The sequence below is a fragment of the Aquila chrysaetos genome, chromosome 3, assembly GCF_900496995.4.
Source record: "Aquila chrysaetos chrysaetos chromosome 3, bAquChr1.4, whole genome shotgun sequence".
Classification (NCBI taxonomy): Eukaryota; Metazoa; Chordata; class Aves; order Accipitriformes; family Accipitridae; genus Aquila; species Aquila chrysaetos.
Window position 1 is genome coordinate 25,064,788 of NC_044006.1, and position 18,670 is coordinate 25,083,457.

The window sequence follows — 18,670 nt, forward strand, 5'->3', positions numbered from 1 at the left end:
GGATGAACAGACTGAAAATTGAGCTTGGCCTCGCAGTGCAAGCAAAATATTTGAAATTTTTTTCTTGTTATTACGTACCTGCTTAGAGCTGTATTCTGAACTCTGTTCCCTTTAGAAGAGCTGGAGATATGACAAGGCATGTATAGGAATTTCCTTCAAATGATGCTTGTCACATTTTCAGCTCGAACTGTGGGAATTGCCAAGGTCAGAACTGGATCTTGGTGGGTAAGTGAAGATAGAGAGTTTTATGTAAAATGGTAATACTGTTTTTTTAAGCCTGTGAACTGGGAATGTCCTCTTCCTCCTCTCCTCTCCTCTCCTCTCCTCTCCTCTCCTCTCCTCTCCTCTCCTCTCCTCTCCTCTCCTCTCCTCTCCTCTGTACTGTCACATCAACAGATTTAATAGGTGCAAAATTGTTTGTTCTTTCTGCTTTCCTACTTCCTAGGAATTTGCTAGTATGTTCTTTCCTTTGCTTTGCTATCCACATCAGCCAATGACATGTTAGTGACTTGCACATGGAGTATTTTAATGAGCTTTAGATAGTTGCTGAGAATCGTTATCCATACATCTCAAAATGCATTGCAAAGGTAGGTGAACATTCCTAGTTGCAATTTACAGTTAGCACAGAGAAGCTGAGAGGCTCGCCACAGGCACAGATTTTTCTCCCCTGAAGTAGTGTTATGCTGCTTTGGTGCTTATATAGTGTAAACTTTCTCCAGAAACCAATCACGTGAACATAATGTTTATCAGGCTTAAATAATCCTTTTCCCAAGGAGAGGAATTATGTGCATAGTGTAAGGGTTCATATAGGTCAGGCCTTGTTTAAGCATGCACATTGAAAAGTGTTAGTGTTGGAGGATTATAAAATTAAGGAAGTGCACCTTGGGCGTTCAGGGGAAAGCAATGAGGTCTCTCCAGTGTAGTTCAGTGTTGAGGGGAGGAACACAAATCCTGCCTCCTATTTTTTCTGTCTATTTGATATATTACAGTTGCTTTATACTATAAAGACAGCACAATTTCTCTGTAGGAATGCTTGCAGTAAGTTTGGAGACAACTGTATGCTAAACCATTTTGCCAGACAGCAATGTATAAGGATGCAAGTGGGCAGTGGTTTTGCCTTGCTGTCAGATTGCTCTCCTAAATATGAGTTTATTGCACTCTGTGTCACAGAGCGCCCTCTTTACTTGGAGAGAAGGGCTTTTATTTCCTAAGCCTGACTGCTTCTCTTGAGTAGAGAAAAAATGTTTATGGAGGATTTCCCCTGAACATGTGGGCCTGTGTCTGCCTGTCTTCTCAGTTGGAAAATTCATTTCATGAGAGAAATAATTGAGCTGTAGGCTAACTGGGAGAGCAAACAGATGTGCTTCCTGCAGTTGGAACATTTTTTTGTCTTTTCCCATTCTTCACTCTGTCATCTGTCTCCAGTAACACAGTGATGAAAGTACTCCTCCTCCTCTGTGCAGAAAAGGTCGCGTATTGCTCCAAAGCCATATGGTTTGCCTTCCCTTTTTTGACATTTGACAAAAGCTCTAAGTTTGAAATACTTCAGAGACATCCAAATAATTGCTGCTAGGCAATGGTTTGAAGCTCAATGAAATCGCCGGGGCTGTTCATGAAGTAAAAATAGTTTTACATGCTCAAACACTTTGCTCAGATCCTATATGAACGTCTTCACTATAGACAAAGTACTGTAACACTTATGAAGGTCTTCACTATAGGCAAAATATTGTAACATTTAAGACAGACATGTTTAATTTCAAAATGTCATAATGGGAATTTTTAGATAATAGTTCATCCTGGTTCCCTTTGGAGATACATTCTTTATGTTACCAATCACATGTTTTCTCCCAGCACTTGAAAGCACCTCCCTGAAAGAAAACAGTAATGTTCTTAACCGTATTTAATAACACATTACAGATACAAATCTGGATTTACAAATGCCAATAGATACTTGCATGTACAAACATACATTTTACTCCTGCAGTAAGAGGCATGAATAATATTGTAGACTTTAGAGGTCAGGGTCTGAAAGCTTGTTCTTATCAATCTGCCCGAAACCGGAGGAGGGCAGAACATTTGAAGTGGAAGTCAGTAAGACTCTGGGAGATGTTATGATGGGAACAAAACAATGTATCTCAGTAGCAAGGTAGGACTATTTTGCTGTAAAATTGACTATTTGTAAATAAAACTATTCAGAACATTTTAAAAAAGGGTTTTAATATATTCTTAGAGATAATTTTCAAATATATCAGTAATTAGATAACTGCATCTTTGTGCACATTTTAGTGATTTTTCTTAACTTTTTATTTTATTATCAGACTTAAAGGAGAAACTACTGCTCTCTTTCAAGAGAGTGAGATGATTTCTGATCAGAATTTCTCCAATCATGCATTTAATACAAAACACCAGTGTTACTGCATAGGCAGTTTTGTAGTTGATACAATGCATCAGGTTGCTCCCTCCAGTATTTTCATTTGTATTAAATTCCCTCTTTTTTTTATCCTCTTAAATGATCTCAATCTTGCTTATGTAACACCTGAACCTACAAGACTGGAAGACAACACACGAATCTGGATTTCTCTCTCAGTGCTGTGTCCACATGTATGTGTTTGAAGACAGATGTTTGCCCTGAGCCTTTTTCTATTAAGATCATTCTCTGCATAGTTAATGGTTTTCATTTTTTCTTCTGTATGCACTGTTATTTGATAGGATTTAGTCAACTGTGGAAATCAGTGCCACTTTTGTTAATTATTCAATTTGTACATAGGTTTTCCTTCAAGCAGTGACTGCTATTTTTCACAGGTACAATGGGAGTGCATTAATCCCAAGTACAAAGCAAAGAAGAAGAATTACAAGAACTCAGGCATTGTCATCCTTAACCAGTGCAAGGTAAATACATGTTTTACTCTTTGGCTGTTTCTTTACTAAGCTCTCAGCAATATATTTTAATGGTGTTTGGAAACACAGACAACAAAGTGCAACTGCCTGTAGAATAGCAGTGGAAACTGTTCCACTACAAAAAGCAAAGACAAGGACTTGAATCCCAAAGGTAAGCTGACTATCCCCAACTCTCCTCTTTCATTACTCTTGCCCTGTCCCTGCTGTTGTGCAATGGAGTAGGCAGTACTACACTCTTATACCTACAGGCTTGCCAATTGGCCTTTTGTGTGTTTCCCTTCTAATCCTTCCATCATTTCTACAAAATTGCTCTTGTTCCTCCTAAACCAATAGCAAAATTTCCACTGACTTCCCGCTGAGAAGGAGCAGAGCTTGGTTCTACTTTTGATGTGAATTTTCCTTTCTGTAGTTTTATAATTTTGATATTTTCTGTTTACATTTTTGTTTTCTGTCTCAAACTATATTTAACGCTTTCTTCCTTTACCTTATTTGCAATTGGTCCCTTTCCTCCTTCCAATTTACTTTTTTCAGGCAGTTCTCTGATGTTTTAGCAGTACACAGCTAATTTGAATGTCTTGCTTTCTTGTCTGCAGATCCACAAGATGCATTCTTTCTTAGATTATATCATGGGAGGCTGCCAAATACAGTTTACAGTAAGTGTCTTACTTCTCTAACTTGTTTTAAAGAAAGGGAATCCCCTTAGATACTGATTCATTACTTTCACAGAGAAATGATTTTTACATGCCATTCCTTGGTAAATTATTAAGGTCTTCTTGCAAAATGTATTAAGCCCAGAAAATAAAACTATTCTAATGCAGTAGGATTTTTCTTGCACATGCTGTCTTTTATGTTTTGCAGCAGTGACAATCACATTGCAAAAAGTAAAGACAACTTCATACAGGGGTGAGAAGCTAAGGTGGTGTAGTCCCACCAATTCCATCTGAGCTACACCCAGTCCCAAAAGCTGGAGAACTGAATTAGCCCCTTTGACAGTGCTGACTGGCCTTTGGCTTTTGAGCCTCAGTTTGTTCACAAGAATTTCAAATAAATTCCCTTGTTGGGACTGCGTCACGGGGGGGATTTCATCTCACCTTAAATGTTAGATGCCCTGTTCATCAATCCTATGGGCCAGTCTTCCTTTCCAGAATGACTCCTCCATTAAAGCAAGTTGTTTCCCCTCTAATGGTGCCATACAGAAAGTCACAGGCAGAGCAATAGTCCAGCCAGGGACCTCTCTCTGTCAGTCTGGGGTAAATGGCTAGGGTACATGCTGATGTTTCATACCTCAGCCATAGCTACCAACAGTAAGATGGCACTACAGAGGGACATAGTTGTAATTTAGTGTGAATTCAGAAGCTATTCAGTTCAAGGAACAGGGGATAAAATGATTTGTGGAGCTCCCCATAAACAGAAATGCAATATTTTGCACTTCCAAGTAATCGTTTTTAGAAACATTTAATGCTGTGTGGTTTTGATCTTTTCTTTTTTTTTTTTTTTTTTGTATTTTGAATCTGGGAAATAAGAATAAAAATTTAAAACAAAAAAAAATACATCAGTATTTCCCATAGCATAGGAATACAGATTGTGGCTCGGTTCCAGTCTGGTTTATATGACTTCTAATTTCATGCCAGTTACAGGGATAAAATCTAGTGCTCCAAGGTAATATTCTTCTTCTAGAGATCTTTTATTTTCCTGTAGTACCATGCCCTGTTTCTGCTCCCAGGTATTAATGTTGTGGTATCAGATATTGGATGCTACTGAAATGTTCCATTTCACTTTTTCCAGACAAGCCTTCATTTTCCAAAAAGCTTTAACAGAAAAAGAAAGATTTTTTTTTTTGTCCCGACAGAAAGTTCCGGCAACAGCAGCAGCTATAGACAGTAGTGGATTGTCTTCTTGTGTACGAATCAGCTTTTTGAGGTGTAAAACATGCACTTTGCCAGTACACCTCACAAACTCATTGGATAACACCCAGAACTGAGGACCCTGCTTTTGCTTTTGAAGGAAATACCTACTGTAGTGAACAAAGATCTTTATAGTTGTCTTCTCTCAAGCAAAGCATTCTGTGTAATCACCTCTCTGCCTTACCCAGCTTCTTCTGTTACCCCCACATGCCTGCAATGCCCATTTCTCCTCCAAATCTGAAACTTGCCAATCCCTGGAAACCCCTTTAATTTATCTTTCCTGACATTTCCTCCATAAAAATATGACTGGAAGAAAATTATCAAATGTGTTCAAGGTCATTAGCTGAAAGACAGTAATGTCTTTAAGAAATATTTAAAAGCCTTTTCTAATCAGGGCAGGTGCTTAAGCACATGCAGAGACTGGTTAATATGCATTTCCCACAACTCTAGCTCAAGCACAAGAGCACTGTAACTATTAGAAAGTGTCTAGGGATATACATGTTATGATGTTACAGCTGTGCTTTTCAAACTCTTTGATTCCTCCTAAATGTTTTCCAATGGAAGAGCAAGTCCTTACACAGTGTACTGAAGGGTCATGGCAATTTGCTTGCCTTTTATTTACTTGTCACAGATTTCCTATTAGTAGGCTGTGAACCACAAGTTGGAAACTGCTGTGTTAAAATGCGTTAAAATGGATAGTATTGCTTCTACTATATTTTACTATTTTAATATTTCATTTTGCTGAAATGAAACAAAACCATTGATAATAGGAAACTTAGGTAAACTCATCTGCAAGGACGGGCAGTGAGGACATAAAGGAAATGAAAGATCCATTATACTGTGAACCGCAGAGATCCCTGAATTACTGCTGACCTCAATGGTAAATCCACCAGCTACAGGATTGTGTAACCTCATTGCTATCAGTTTTCAACTTACATGGACTCAGGGGAAGCCGTTCTGGAAGTCTCTGTGCCTATAGCTCTGTTCATGCATAACCTAGTGATTCTACTTAAAGACTCTCCGCATGTTTTACTTCCTCCTGTCTGAGTTGCACCAGGCCCCAGTGATGATAGCAGACAGGTTGTGAGATGTGTTGCTGCTTCCAGAAACATGTCAGAGATTCTGCAGTGGGCACTGAAGCCAAAGGGTGCAGCCTACAGGGGAGATATTCAATGCTCCCTTGCTTTCTGCACACATCATATAATCTCCTTTTCACAAAGTCCTAATCTGGTTAATTCAGACCACTGAAATAGAGGAGGCCTATTCCTTCCACCTTCCCAGATTTCCATTTATTTTAACTGGAATGGATCTGGAATTGTTTGAAACTCTCCTGGTACATGTGGTGGTGGTGGTGGTGGTGGTGGTGGTGGTGGTGTCCTAATGACATTTCTATTGAGTTCATGCTGTGTACAGGCAGTATGATGCAGCTGTGATTTGAAAGGGCACTTGCTGAGGGAGGGAAACTGGGATGCTAAGGATACATTTGATAACAAAAAGCTGTGGTATGATGTACCTGCTTATTTAAGGCACTAATGAAGGCTTTGGTAACATCAAGCTGTGTGTTCTTGGGATACTTTGTACGTCTATTCTAGGAACATAGTTTGTAGTTAGAAAGAATGTCTCTGAAAAACGAAAGTAAACTTCTTTAAAACCATTTATTAAGAAGCTTTCATCTATAGAGATCAATAGTGCTGATTCCAGTCCGCTATTTTTATGCACTGCTTATTGCAAAACCCTGTATCTCTTATCAGTGTTGCCTGCTGCAGAAGAAATGTTCAGAAGTTGGCAGTGCAAATGGGTCTGTAGTCAGAAGACATTTTCATCACTTCAGGAAATACAGCAGAAAGGATGTGTAACATGCATAAAAGGAACTGTAATAGAAAGATATATTGGACAGATTCTCTCTCAGGCAGGTCACGGTATTGGGCAGGCTGATTTGTTGCTGACAGATTTAGCAGGAGGTCCAAGCTATGTAGGATGTTTTTAGCGCAATGAAAATCACCCTTTTACAAGGCTGAGGAAAAAAAGTACTAAGAGTGTTGTTATTGCTATGTTATGTTCTTATTTAGCTGTGGGAAGATGACTGGTACATTGGAACTGATACATTTAAAGATACACTGATAAAAATCAAATGTACACACTGTAAGAAAGATTCCTACTTTGCTGCCCACAAGATTAGCTCAGTTGTGATATTAGCCTAACTTCTGTGATATGTTAACTTAGTTTTACAAATCCTTATCCTAGGTATTTACACAAGACCTTGGTACTGCTGGGTAATGTTAAAAGAGCAGACATCTGCACTGTTATTTTGGAATCATGGCAAGTAACACTAGCCACAGACTTTTTTCCAAGCTCTTGAAACCCACTGCTCATTCCTACGCTGTGCTCTTCTTTTCAGTTAAAAAGCATTTAGCCATGGCTAACAGCCATGAAGGAAGACTTGTCCAGTTCTGTCTGATGTGTCACTCGAGTCTTGTTAATGTCTGTTTTGAGATTATCAGTAAAAACGCCTACTTTTAACAATTTTACAGGAATGCCCTTTGTTTCTCTATCATACTGTGACATTTTTGCACTTTCTATAATCAGAACAAAAAATTAAGGTTAAATTAATACCAGAGAAAATATACATCTTTTTTAAGAAAATACACACACCTTGGCTAAGATTTTTCAAGAACAAGTGTCCCAAAACTAAGCTAATGCATACAAGTGTCTATGGATTTACTTTAGGTTTCACAAACCACTAGTGTTTCTTTCTTCCCCAGTTACGTACATGCATACAAGTGAGAACATGAGAGGTTTCCCATTGATTTATTCAAGTTAAATCAAGCTATCATTTTTGAAAAAAGATCTATGTGGAAGACAGACTCACTTCTTCAGTGTATAAACAATGAGTAGGGAAGCAGAGGTGAAAGATTACTTTATTTGCAAGCCAAATCAAGCTCCTATCTCCTGACTGACATACGAGGTGCTGGCAGTTCATAGTTGATCAAGGCAATGAAGGGATTTCCAAGCTAACTAGAGCCCAGTGAAAAATATTTTTCTTCAGCTGAGTTAGAGGTGGAAAATCAGAAACAGTGGGGAAAAGCCGTGTTGCGTTGAGCCTGTATGATTTTCCCTTTTAGTTTTTAGCAACGAAAAATAAGTTTCAGGAGGACTGTGTCATTTTTTTAAGGGAGAATGAAAATGTCATGTTTCATTTTCATTTTATAGCTGCATAAAATAGTCTTCCCTCTGCTCCAGCTGGGGAAGCTGCACATTCACAGAGGCAAGCTGGGACTTCAAAGTTCTTTTTGCAGCCTTCTGCAAGGCCCTTACCTGTCAACTCCACTGTAAAACTGAAAACTGAACTCTGTGCATTTGTCCATTGAATATCCAGGTATAATGGGGTTTTTGGAGGAAGAGGTCATTGGACAAAATCATAAGGAAGTTTGTAACTGGCTTCATTCCCTCTATGAGACCCTTTGGGTTTCTTGTTGCTCCTTTTAGGAATTCCTAGAAAGCAGCAGCACAAATTCAGAAGAGGGCTTTCTGGTCCATGATAGTCATATCACAGGAAGATGTGTGCCAGAGTACTTCCCTTCAGCGAGAAGTATAAAGAGCATTTTTAAAGGGTGAAATTAATTTTAAGAGGATTCATTAATATTTGCTTTTGCAATGAATGCTTCCCACAATCTTCTCTAAGCCTTTTCAACACAAAAATCTGTGCAGGGTTCAAGCTTTATTTTTACCCTGCAGCTCACCTTTAAGCTTGCTATCATCTACGAAATTGGGAGGGTTAATTATTTAATGCTTAGATGTTTTAAAGATAAAAAATACCAGACAGGCAGTATCTACTGCTATTACTACAGCCACAGTAAGGTTTAAAATAGCTAAGAAATGTTCCTAACTGGAGTTTTTAATTTATAGTTTCAGTAGGGTTTTTTTAAGTCTCTTGGGATGTTTTTGCTGCAAAGCTTTTATGTCCTGAACATCACCTGAGCTGGAATAATTTAATTAAGTATGAGAACCTAGAGATAGTTAATTGGATTCATTTGTATTAGAACATAATTTTCCACATAGAATAATAATGCAGTTCATTTTTTTCCTAATTATGCCATTTTAGTTTTATTATCTCTTATTTTATAAGCTGGCATTTACTTTTAGCCATATTTGTCAATACTATCCTAATTCAAATTTGATGAAGTACACTGTAAAATAACCTTTGCTTTAAGGCTGCAGTCTCTACGGAAAACTGTTTCTGGTAGATATATGGTTCGTGTGGGTATACTTATGCCCCAAAGAGCTCCACAACATACTGACTTTTCTTCTTTTCCAGGTAGCTATAGATTTCACTGCATCAAATGGTGATCCTAGGAACAGCTGCTCGCTGCACTACATCCACCCCTACCAGCCCAATGAGTACTTGAAAGCACTGGTAGCTGTTGGGGAGATTTGCCAAGACTACGACAGGTAAATAAGCACAATTGATAACAGAGTTGTCTTTAGAAAGTGTTTTCACAATTTGAAATCAATGACTGCCTGTTGCCGGCTGCAGTAGCTCAATGTTTAGTCACTTAAGAGAAATGACTGCACGTCAGAAAGATAGTCTACCTTAACACACTTTTGAGAGTGAAAGATAGTCTACCTTAACACACTTTTGAGTGGTTTAGATTAGCTTGATGGTAATGAAAGGCCCAGCTCTTGGCTGTTTGGCTGGTATGTGTGTTAAGTTTCAGGGTTGTATTCACATGCCAAAATTGCGTGTTTGGGGAGATTTTTCGATGTGCGTTAAACTTGAAGCCTGTTTTGCAGATGCTGATAGCATCCTTACTGATATGCTTGGGAGTCTGGTTCTGTCCCATCCTACGGAGAAGTGTACAGAGATGTTGTATTTGAAACTGGATTTGTAGTTGCCTAAACTGCTTAGTGGCCGTGTCTACTCTTAGAAGTAAATGTGTGGCCTTTTTCAGTGTTCTCCTAGCCTGTTGAATATTACAGTCTCTTCTAAAATAAATATTAAAAGATAGTGATAATGTGTGCACACAACATGCCTTTAAATAAATGAACAAATGCAGGTAATTCAGCCAAATATGCTTTGATTACATTATGTACTTCTGTTGCTTTCAAATGGGCTGCCTGCTTCTATCAAATTAATTGTCCATTATTAGTCTAATTACCAAGTGCATTTCCTTTAAATGTTCTTTCTTTGTTGGTAAGCTATAGTATCTTACACAATTATTCTTTCTAATCTTTGCACATGTAATAGACATCCACCCACCACTTTGCCGTATGTAAATACCAGATCTTAAAAAAAAATGGTATTTCCAGGCAAATTTGAATTATACTTTGTGTATAAATTGTGAAGTGACTTAATGCTGTGGTTTGCATGTTACACGTCTCATATACCAATTAGCCTGCTCAGAGGCACTTCCATTTGCATGGTAATGAAATGTCTTCTCAAAGAAGAATGAGGAAAATACTGCCCTGATACAATTTCTGTAAGAATTTGATGGTCACACTTAGTCAATGAGTCTGAGAAAATTAATATTTTATTGTAAGTGAGCTGATAAGTCCTCAGTGATTATCCAGTAATTTAATAATTACTAGCAATAATTCAGAGGATTAATATACTTCAAAATAGGGAAAGGAATAAAAAGGGCTGGTTTATGCACACAGATCTTTTTATTTTATCACTTAAGGTGTATTTTTTAAGAAAATGAAATAGTTAAGTGGCACAGTCCTTCCTGTATGGAAATATTAATCCCAAATCAGCGTTCTTCTCTCAATATAGCATATTCCAATCCATACAAAAAATAATGGCCAGTCATTTTTTAAATGAAGTCATCAGTGTCATTCAGTTCTATTGTGCTGCAGAAAATGCCTGTTGATGCTAATCAGCACAACTAAGGTTGTATGAGCTACGGACTAGGGCTGAACAAAAGACAGAATTTCTTTTCCCAGGGAAGTGTCACCTTTCTGGCATGTGTTTGGCCTGTCCATGCTCTCAAGTTGTGACAAGATAAATATATTCCCATGGGCAAGTTGATTCAACATGGTCAGTGCTTTCTGATCAAAATGTCAAGGAGCTTTTCTTTATATTTGCATGTTTTGAATCCAGAAAACTGGAAATGAAAACTTACAGTTTTCTAAAGAAGAAAAGAAATTAGGAGGAGCAAACCTTCACACAAAATAATCTACAGGTTCTATATAGGAGTTCTTTTTGTGTTTAGTTGCAGCCTTGAGACGTATGAGCATATACGACCTATAAAGCAAATCTGTATTTACAATTTAAAAAAAAGAGTTTCAAATTCAGTAACAGTCTGAAATGTGGCACAGATCCATAACTGCGGCAGTGAGCCCAGTTGTGCTTCAAATACTGGAGTAGGATTTCTGTTTCCAGGTTAAGAGCAGCCAGAAGTGAAAAGAGAGGGACCTGCTGAACCTAAGGACTGTTCAGAGCCAGAGTGTCATCATTTGCATTGGGGCATGTCTTTAGTAAGATTAAAATACGAGACCACAAAGATGGCACCACTGTTACCTGAAGTTTTATAGTTTTTACCCATCAATTATATCAAATAGGCAGAACTGGCTGATTTCAGTCCCAACCAAGGAAAATGGAGTGGTTTTCTTTGGGTCTCAGGATTAAGGTATTTACATCAAATGAAAGAATAGTTGGAATAAAGTAAAATCTGTTGTTTGCAATTCTTTTTGCGTTCCAGTAGCACAGCTGTTGAATGCTAAGTACTTTTGCTACACTTACATACCAAAAGACTGCTTTTTAATATTTTTTTTTAAAAGCCTATTGCTATTACTTAAAATACTTCTGTAATTAGCAACATTCAGATTTATTTGTAATTTGGGAAGAATTGGATTGGCAAGTGATATATAGAGAGACGACTCAAAATCCAAAATTTTCTTTTATATACTCTACTTAGTTCTGTCGATCAAGTCAAATCTTCTCATAATCTATGTTTCTGTACATATCAGCCTAACGTAATGTATTCCTAAGTAATTAATGCTCCAAATTAAGTGCTGCCTCACATCCCTTGATACAGTGGAATAATCCCTGCTCATCCAAAAGCCCATTTATCTGTATGGTTCAGAAATTCCTGAAACAGTTCAATGAATAGCACCATTCTGCATAGTTAAGCATGAAAGAATAAGATTCATTCTTTCATCAGCAATATTCAGAGAATGAGAAATAGACTTTGATTATTATCCGGATTGTAGAAATGCTGCAGTCCTGTAGGAATAGGCCAATCTGATAATGGTATGGGAAATGGAAGAGCTGTTCACCTGCACAAAAGACTTAATACTTCATCTATATGGCAGAATTGTTTCAGGCTATAACAACATATGTCATAAGAGAGAAGATAAAGTTTGTATGTGATATAATCAGTGGCTAAGCAACAGCAGCAAGGGATCATAACGGAAGGAGGAACATTCATTAGTTTTAAGGAATTAGGCTCTAAAATGTAGTTAGGAATACTGGAAAGGGGAAAACACATTAAAAACTTATTATCGAAAATATTTGGTATAATAAGCAGACACCTCCATGGAGAAGAATTTATGTTAAGATAAATGACTCATGAATGTTTAAAGATGAACTCATGAAGCAATAAGTGAGAAATACATATTTCCATTTAAACATTTTCAGAAGCTTTCTTTTATATTAAGAATTATATCACTGGTATAATTTTACCTTGAAATTGAGCAAGTCTACTCCACATTTTTGTATCATAAAGAAACATGAAAATGATGAAAAATCATTGGGTGCTGAAGTGTTTAATATTAAAAGGACCTGCTTCTGTATCATTCCATATTTATTCTTTACCTCAGTAATTTCAGTATTGAGTTCTCTGGATCAGAAGTCAAATCAAGTGGGTTTTGACGACCAGCAATATCAGCCTAGCCAGGATCCTGAAAAATCAGCTGATCACTACCAAATGTGCGTATATTCCCTCTATATGTTTAGAACAATGAGCTAGCAAGTGTACATAAGGCAGATGAGATTATACCTGGCTCTCAGTGTGCTATGGCTGGCTTAGGAATTCTAACCTTCACCAGCTCTGAGCAATGGTCTTGGCCACCCTTTTGTTTTGGAGCCTGGTAAAGACCCCTTCAAGAGAATGCTATTTTCAAAGGATGGATGGTAGGCGTCGAACACCCAGATACGAGGAAAGACAAACTCATTCATCGGTTGAAATATCAGACCTCTGAACCAGAATCGTGTAAAAGCCATGGAACTCTAATTTATATAGTAATCATTTTGAATGTGTCCTGTTTTCCATGGCAACTGTTCCCCAGATACTTTTCATTTGTATTACAAAACTGCACCCTGCTCAGCATGGAACAACACTGCCCTGTAAGCCAGAGAAGTCCATGGCTAAACTGGGGAATGGGGGAACATCTCCTATCCCCTGTGTCCCAGCATAAGGTCTGGCCATGTCCTGACTGCAAGTCAGGACCTGACCTACCTACCTCTTCCCCCTTGCCCTTGGCTTCCCCCTGGCTTCCATCAGAACGAAAGGGCAGCGTGTGGGCAGGGAGGAGCTCCCGTGCTCTGCAGGAGGGCATACTGCCTGAACACCGCCTGCAAGACACTTGTGTAGGCGAGAACCAGCACCCAGAGAGTACAGGGATGTGCCCTCAGCACATATACCTGCACAGTGACAAGTCTGTTTCCATTATTATAGTCTGGAAACATCTGTGAAAACTAATACCTAGAGATAAAACAAGAACTTTTCCCAACATAGGTGCAGGTGTGCTGTGTATCTCTCATGTAAGCACATGAGCTATATACCTAGACAGACATATGTAGAGATGTATATAAAACTAGAGTTCTACTCATGTGTGTATAAATATTATATGTATGCATATAATATATAGGTATTATATATACTTACATATGTATGGTTAACATTTAACCATGCAGTAAAAAAATTGATACCTCTTTTATGCTGTTTATAGCTTTCCTCTCTGCAGAGCAAAGCCATAAGTCACAATAACAACAGTGCACACAGTTTGTTAAAATGGCTGGTCCTTTGATCTTAATGATTTGTTTTACCAGTGCTGGAATACAAACAACTAGCCGTGAGTGTAGCTCATCTTTCATTCTGCAGTGATTGCTGTCTCTAGCAAAGGAAAAAAAGGCTGGAATTGGACTGTAAATAGCTTGTTTGTAAGGATAAATGCTGTTACATGTGCACCATGCTAAAGGCTGAAATAATTCTTAAATGATCTTACATTATCACAGGTTTTAATGATCATATTGTGAGTGAAGCCCATGGCAGGACTTGCAAATCTGCTCCTCGGTTTGAAATCTGATTTCTGCAGTTAGTAGCTTTCCTTTCTCTTCTGCTTGTTAAGAATCTCATTATATTACATTAAATATTTATCTTTGCGTTAAAACCTCTGTTCTGATTCAGCAAGACACTAGAGCTTATTATCTAATCCCACTGAATTCAGTCTGACTCAAGCTAACACTGAAGTATTATGCAAAACATAGATGGCACTAAGGTGGAGTTAAGAGTTCTGAATTTGAACTTTATTGTTAATTGTTTGCCCCACGCCCAAATGTTCAGTGCCTCCCATATGCCTGGATGATCTTTATCATTAATTTTTACACATAGTTTTATATTTGTGCATACATTCAGAGTTCTTCACTAGATTAATAGAAAGTGCTCACAAACATGTGTGAGAATCGGCTTTTGCATGGTCAAATACTCACACCTTGAAAAAGGCAAAGTTTGGATGTATTTTATCACATACTTTTAAACATTTGTTGCATTGGATATTTGTGGAACTTCCCATTCTTGATGGGCCATCCCCGTTCTGATCTACGCACTCAATGCATGATTCCATGTGTTTGACCACAGAGTTTTGTAAAATGATGTCATAAATTGGTCTTCATTTTATTTGTATTCAAAATCTTTTTCAAAGATTAGTTCTTAATTATTTTAAATTTCTATGTCTGTTTATTCACTCTTAAAGATACTGCAGATTTTTTTTTTATTTCCAACAGCCCTTGAAACACACGGAAGATAAATTCTGTCTGTTTCCTGACACTAATGTCCTTTTGCATTTAGGCAAATAGCCTCCTTAACTCTAAATACTCAAGTAGCTCCTTAAAACTGACATTCACACTGAGATCATATGTTAACAAATAAACCGCTTGTGTAACACATGCTTGTCTAGCAACCTCCCTAAAGGCCACTAATGAGCACAGAGTACATTATTCCTGCAAAGTGCAGAAATTATTTATGTGTAGAGTTCTGTAAAATACTTAAGAGTAAAAATGTAAAAACTGGGCCACATTCCACAAAAGATATGAAAGCCCTGAAGTCAGTCTGAGTTTCAGCATCAGCTTCTGCAGTCAGTGAACTGCAGCAGTAGCTGACTAGATGCAAAAATTTGTCTTTATGATCTCTTCTTCAGTATTTTAGGCCTAAGCGAGTGCATTCACTCTGATTGAAAACCATATAAAAACCTTCCTTCCCTCATGCAATAAAGTGCACTTGAAAATTAAGAAGGGAAAAAAATTAAAGGAGAAAATAAAAAAGACCAGGGTTTCCCATCCAGCACATCCCTTTCTAAGAAGGGAAAAACCTAAGTCAGGTGAAAGGTCCATCTGTCCCAGAAACACATTTCCTGATGTACACAGCAGAGGATAGTTAGGGAGGAGAAAGAGGACAAGGTATGTATAATGCAGTACATGTTATGGAAGTCAAACATAAATCAGTGCAATCGGTCCCAAATACAAAGATCAGTACATACTTAAATGCTGTGTTTTGGATTGAGGCTTTAAGTGGAAAAGAGATCCCAGAGTTTACACCTTGCAGTCTGCTTTATTAATCAGAGCCTCATCCCTAAGAATTACTTAAAAGGTTATTCATCCTGAAGCTATGTCTGGGTTTGTGGATGAAGACTTAGAGAGTTACCTTGGCTGGAGGGATCCGAATTAAATACGTTGAGGTACTTTTGCCAGACACAAGGAGAAAAGCAGAAACTTGCTTTGGTTGAGATAGTACTATAATAGTAGTTCGTTAAAACTGGGGCGAAAGAATGATCCCTAGTATAACTGGCACTATGTGCAACATTAAATATTTCATTGAATCCCTACATAGAGCTATAGATGTTAAAATTTAATCTACCCATATAGATCAATAAGTAAAAATGTGCTTAATTATTAAGCATCTCTCTTTAGCTCTTTAATTACAGAAACAACCTTTCTGGAGGCTGTTAAGCAAAAAAGCTGATTAGCATATCTAAACAAGTTTAAAAACCATGGGGAAAAGACATGAATCTTTTTATTTAGTGCTTTAATAGGACCAAATTTGCATAGACATACAACAGAAGAAAAATAGAAAAACAGTAACCTATACAGAAAGACTTGTAGCTTATGTTTATCAATAAGCTCAGGTGCGGGTAAACATATTCTGAAGTGTTTGGATAACCAAGGTCTAGAACTGCACTGGGAAAAACGAATTGCTAATACTTTAAATCACCAAACTGGATTGAAAATCCTTGGATTTAACTGGTGAGGACCTAGGCTGGCACAATTACGTAATATATACGTACACATATTTAGTATTTGCCTTTGCAGAACCTGTATTTGCAGACTGCTGCCACACAGGGATTTCTACAATCACCACTTTTTATCCCAAGAATCAGTACAGGAGAATTAGTCTAGTACAACAGCTGTGTTGGGAAGCTGGCTTCATAACAGCTTTTTTGCATATGTATGTACATACATACATATATATGTGTGTGTGTATATCTGTGTGTATATATGTATATATCTGCAGGCCCTTTATCTGGGCAGGTACTGTCAATTCTTACAGCTCTGCCTTTTCCCTTGCCAAGTTTTCGTCATTGAGCCTTCTTTACTCTGCCTCTTCTTCCAGGAACTCAGTTCCTATGTCAGTGTATCAGTCACGAGCAGTCCCTTCCAAGTTTCTTAGCAAAACTACTGCTTCCTCCACATACTTTTCAGAGACCTCTGCTGCATTCTGTCAGCTGGTAGATACATCAAAATCTGAACCTTCTGCATGGCTTTTCTATGCGGTTCTTTACTATTTCTCAATTCAGCTCAAAATCTCCTCTGAGGAAGAGCTTTGTTCTGTGCAGTAGTTGACACTTCTTCTGGGCTGTGCAGCCTGGTACCATTGGGATTTCTCTGTCAGCATTTCCTTCTGAAGAGAATGACTTGAAGTATAAAACCCTACAAACTTTATGTGAAATTGCATACCGCCTACTGCTGTAGACACTAGACATCTGTCTAAATAAAGAAGTATTACTAAGTAAATAAGCATAAGTAAAGGAGATAGCAATTTATCTTGCCATTTTCACTGATGCCATATGATACTGATCTGGTACATCTTTAGTCAACACAACCATTTCCACAATTTCAGAAGTGTGAATTTCCTCCTTGCATTGTTAAGGATGTAACTATTCTAGTCATCCACTCCATTATATCAGCATATAGCTGAGAAGCAAATTACTCCCATTTGGAAACCCTTCTGTGGGGTAAATGAACACCATGTTCTAAATCTTCTCATGCAAGTTTCCTCCTTTACAGAAAGCGGACACCTTTTGCCTGACCTTAACAGAATGTTTGTGGGTCAAATTGCTCTCGGTTAAAGCTAGGCAATTCTTGTGAATTAGGTTCCATTTACTGTCTTACTATCCCCTCCAAATTATTGTGAAATTAACCTTGATCAGAGATCCCAAATCAGCAGATGAACAGAGGGTAGTAGCCTATTTCCTCCTGTGTATTCAGTGATGCCTAACTGAATGTTTAGTCATCAGTATATTTCACTTCCAATTTTGCTCTAACTTGTTTTGATAGTGTTCTTCATTTTGACTTAATGTCATTTTGATTTTGGTAAAATTACATCAACAGTTCATTTGGTCACATTAGATCACGATATAATCTCTGTACCAGTTTTATCCTGTTCATCCTAGAAAGCACATTTGTATCTTGAGAGCATTTGATGAGAAATTCCTCTCTCTGCACCTCCCTGCATACATATGCCAATGCAGTCCTGTGTTCCCCTCTTCCCAGCACACCCCTTATAGATAGGTGTTTTCTGATAGAAAATGGTTGCAAAGGAAGGTCTCTGACCAACCCTTCCCAATGTAATTTGTAAAAAAGGACAAAATAATGTGCATATGTAGCAAAGCTTTTGTTCTTGTGGTTGCTTAGTGCAGTACACCCTGAAACTTGGAAGCCACCTTTGTGTTTGAAGAGGGCAGGGCCCCACCACTGTTCGGAGATCTTCACCATCTGCACCTTACATGATGGAATTCAGCCTGCTGCCTGCAGTGTCATCTTCAAGTCGTGTCAAGTTTTAAATATCTGAGATTACGGTCTGTGTGAGAATGACCTTTTCAGTGATGGTACAGTTTTCCATATATGATCCCACAAATACGCCAATTTACTATAGAGATAGGTTTTGGAAGGTACAGGGACATATGTGCAACCCCTTAAAATACATAGGACTGTCTGAAAACTGCCTGGTTTGAGAAGTTAAATATAACTCACCGTAGCCTCTTGCAGCATCCCCTTCCCTAGTTTATTTCCAGTTATAAAGTCCTATTTCTTTTTCAAGATACATTTTACTGCATTGGGTCATTCATGTAGGTATAAATCAGGTCATTGCAATTTATTTGTCATCTTGCAGGGAAGCTTGACATTTTTTCTCACCTTCCCGAGTATGCCATTTTATTAGGCTCTCCTTCTGGCAAGTGATATATCTCGCTGCCATTTCATTTTGCTTAACCTACTCCTCCCTCCCTCAAGCTCTGACGACTTTTTTTTTTCTGTGGGTATTCACTTTTCCCAGTCTAGGAATTTCTGAGTTCACTTGATATTTTTACCCTGCAGA

General features: G+C 37.9%; 1 protein-coding gene across 6 annotated transcripts in view; it reads left to right on the top strand.

The window, feature by feature from the left end:
* Nucleotides 1–18,670, top strand: part of CPNE4 (copine 4) — a 242,868-nt gene that overhangs the window by 195,150 nt on the left and 29,048 nt on the right. For all 6 annotated transcript variants that reach the window (XM_041122261.1, XM_030009660.2, XM_030009659.2 and 3 more), the window contains 3 exons: nucleotides 2,803–2,889; nucleotides 3,492–3,551; nucleotides 9,118–9,251. In XM_041122261.1, coding sequence (XP_040978195.1) covers nucleotides 2,803–2,889; nucleotides 3,492–3,551; nucleotides 9,118–9,251 — 281 coding nt within the window. The remainder of the gene's footprint in view (nucleotides 1–2,802; nucleotides 2,890–3,491; nucleotides 3,552–9,117; nucleotides 9,252–18,670) is intronic.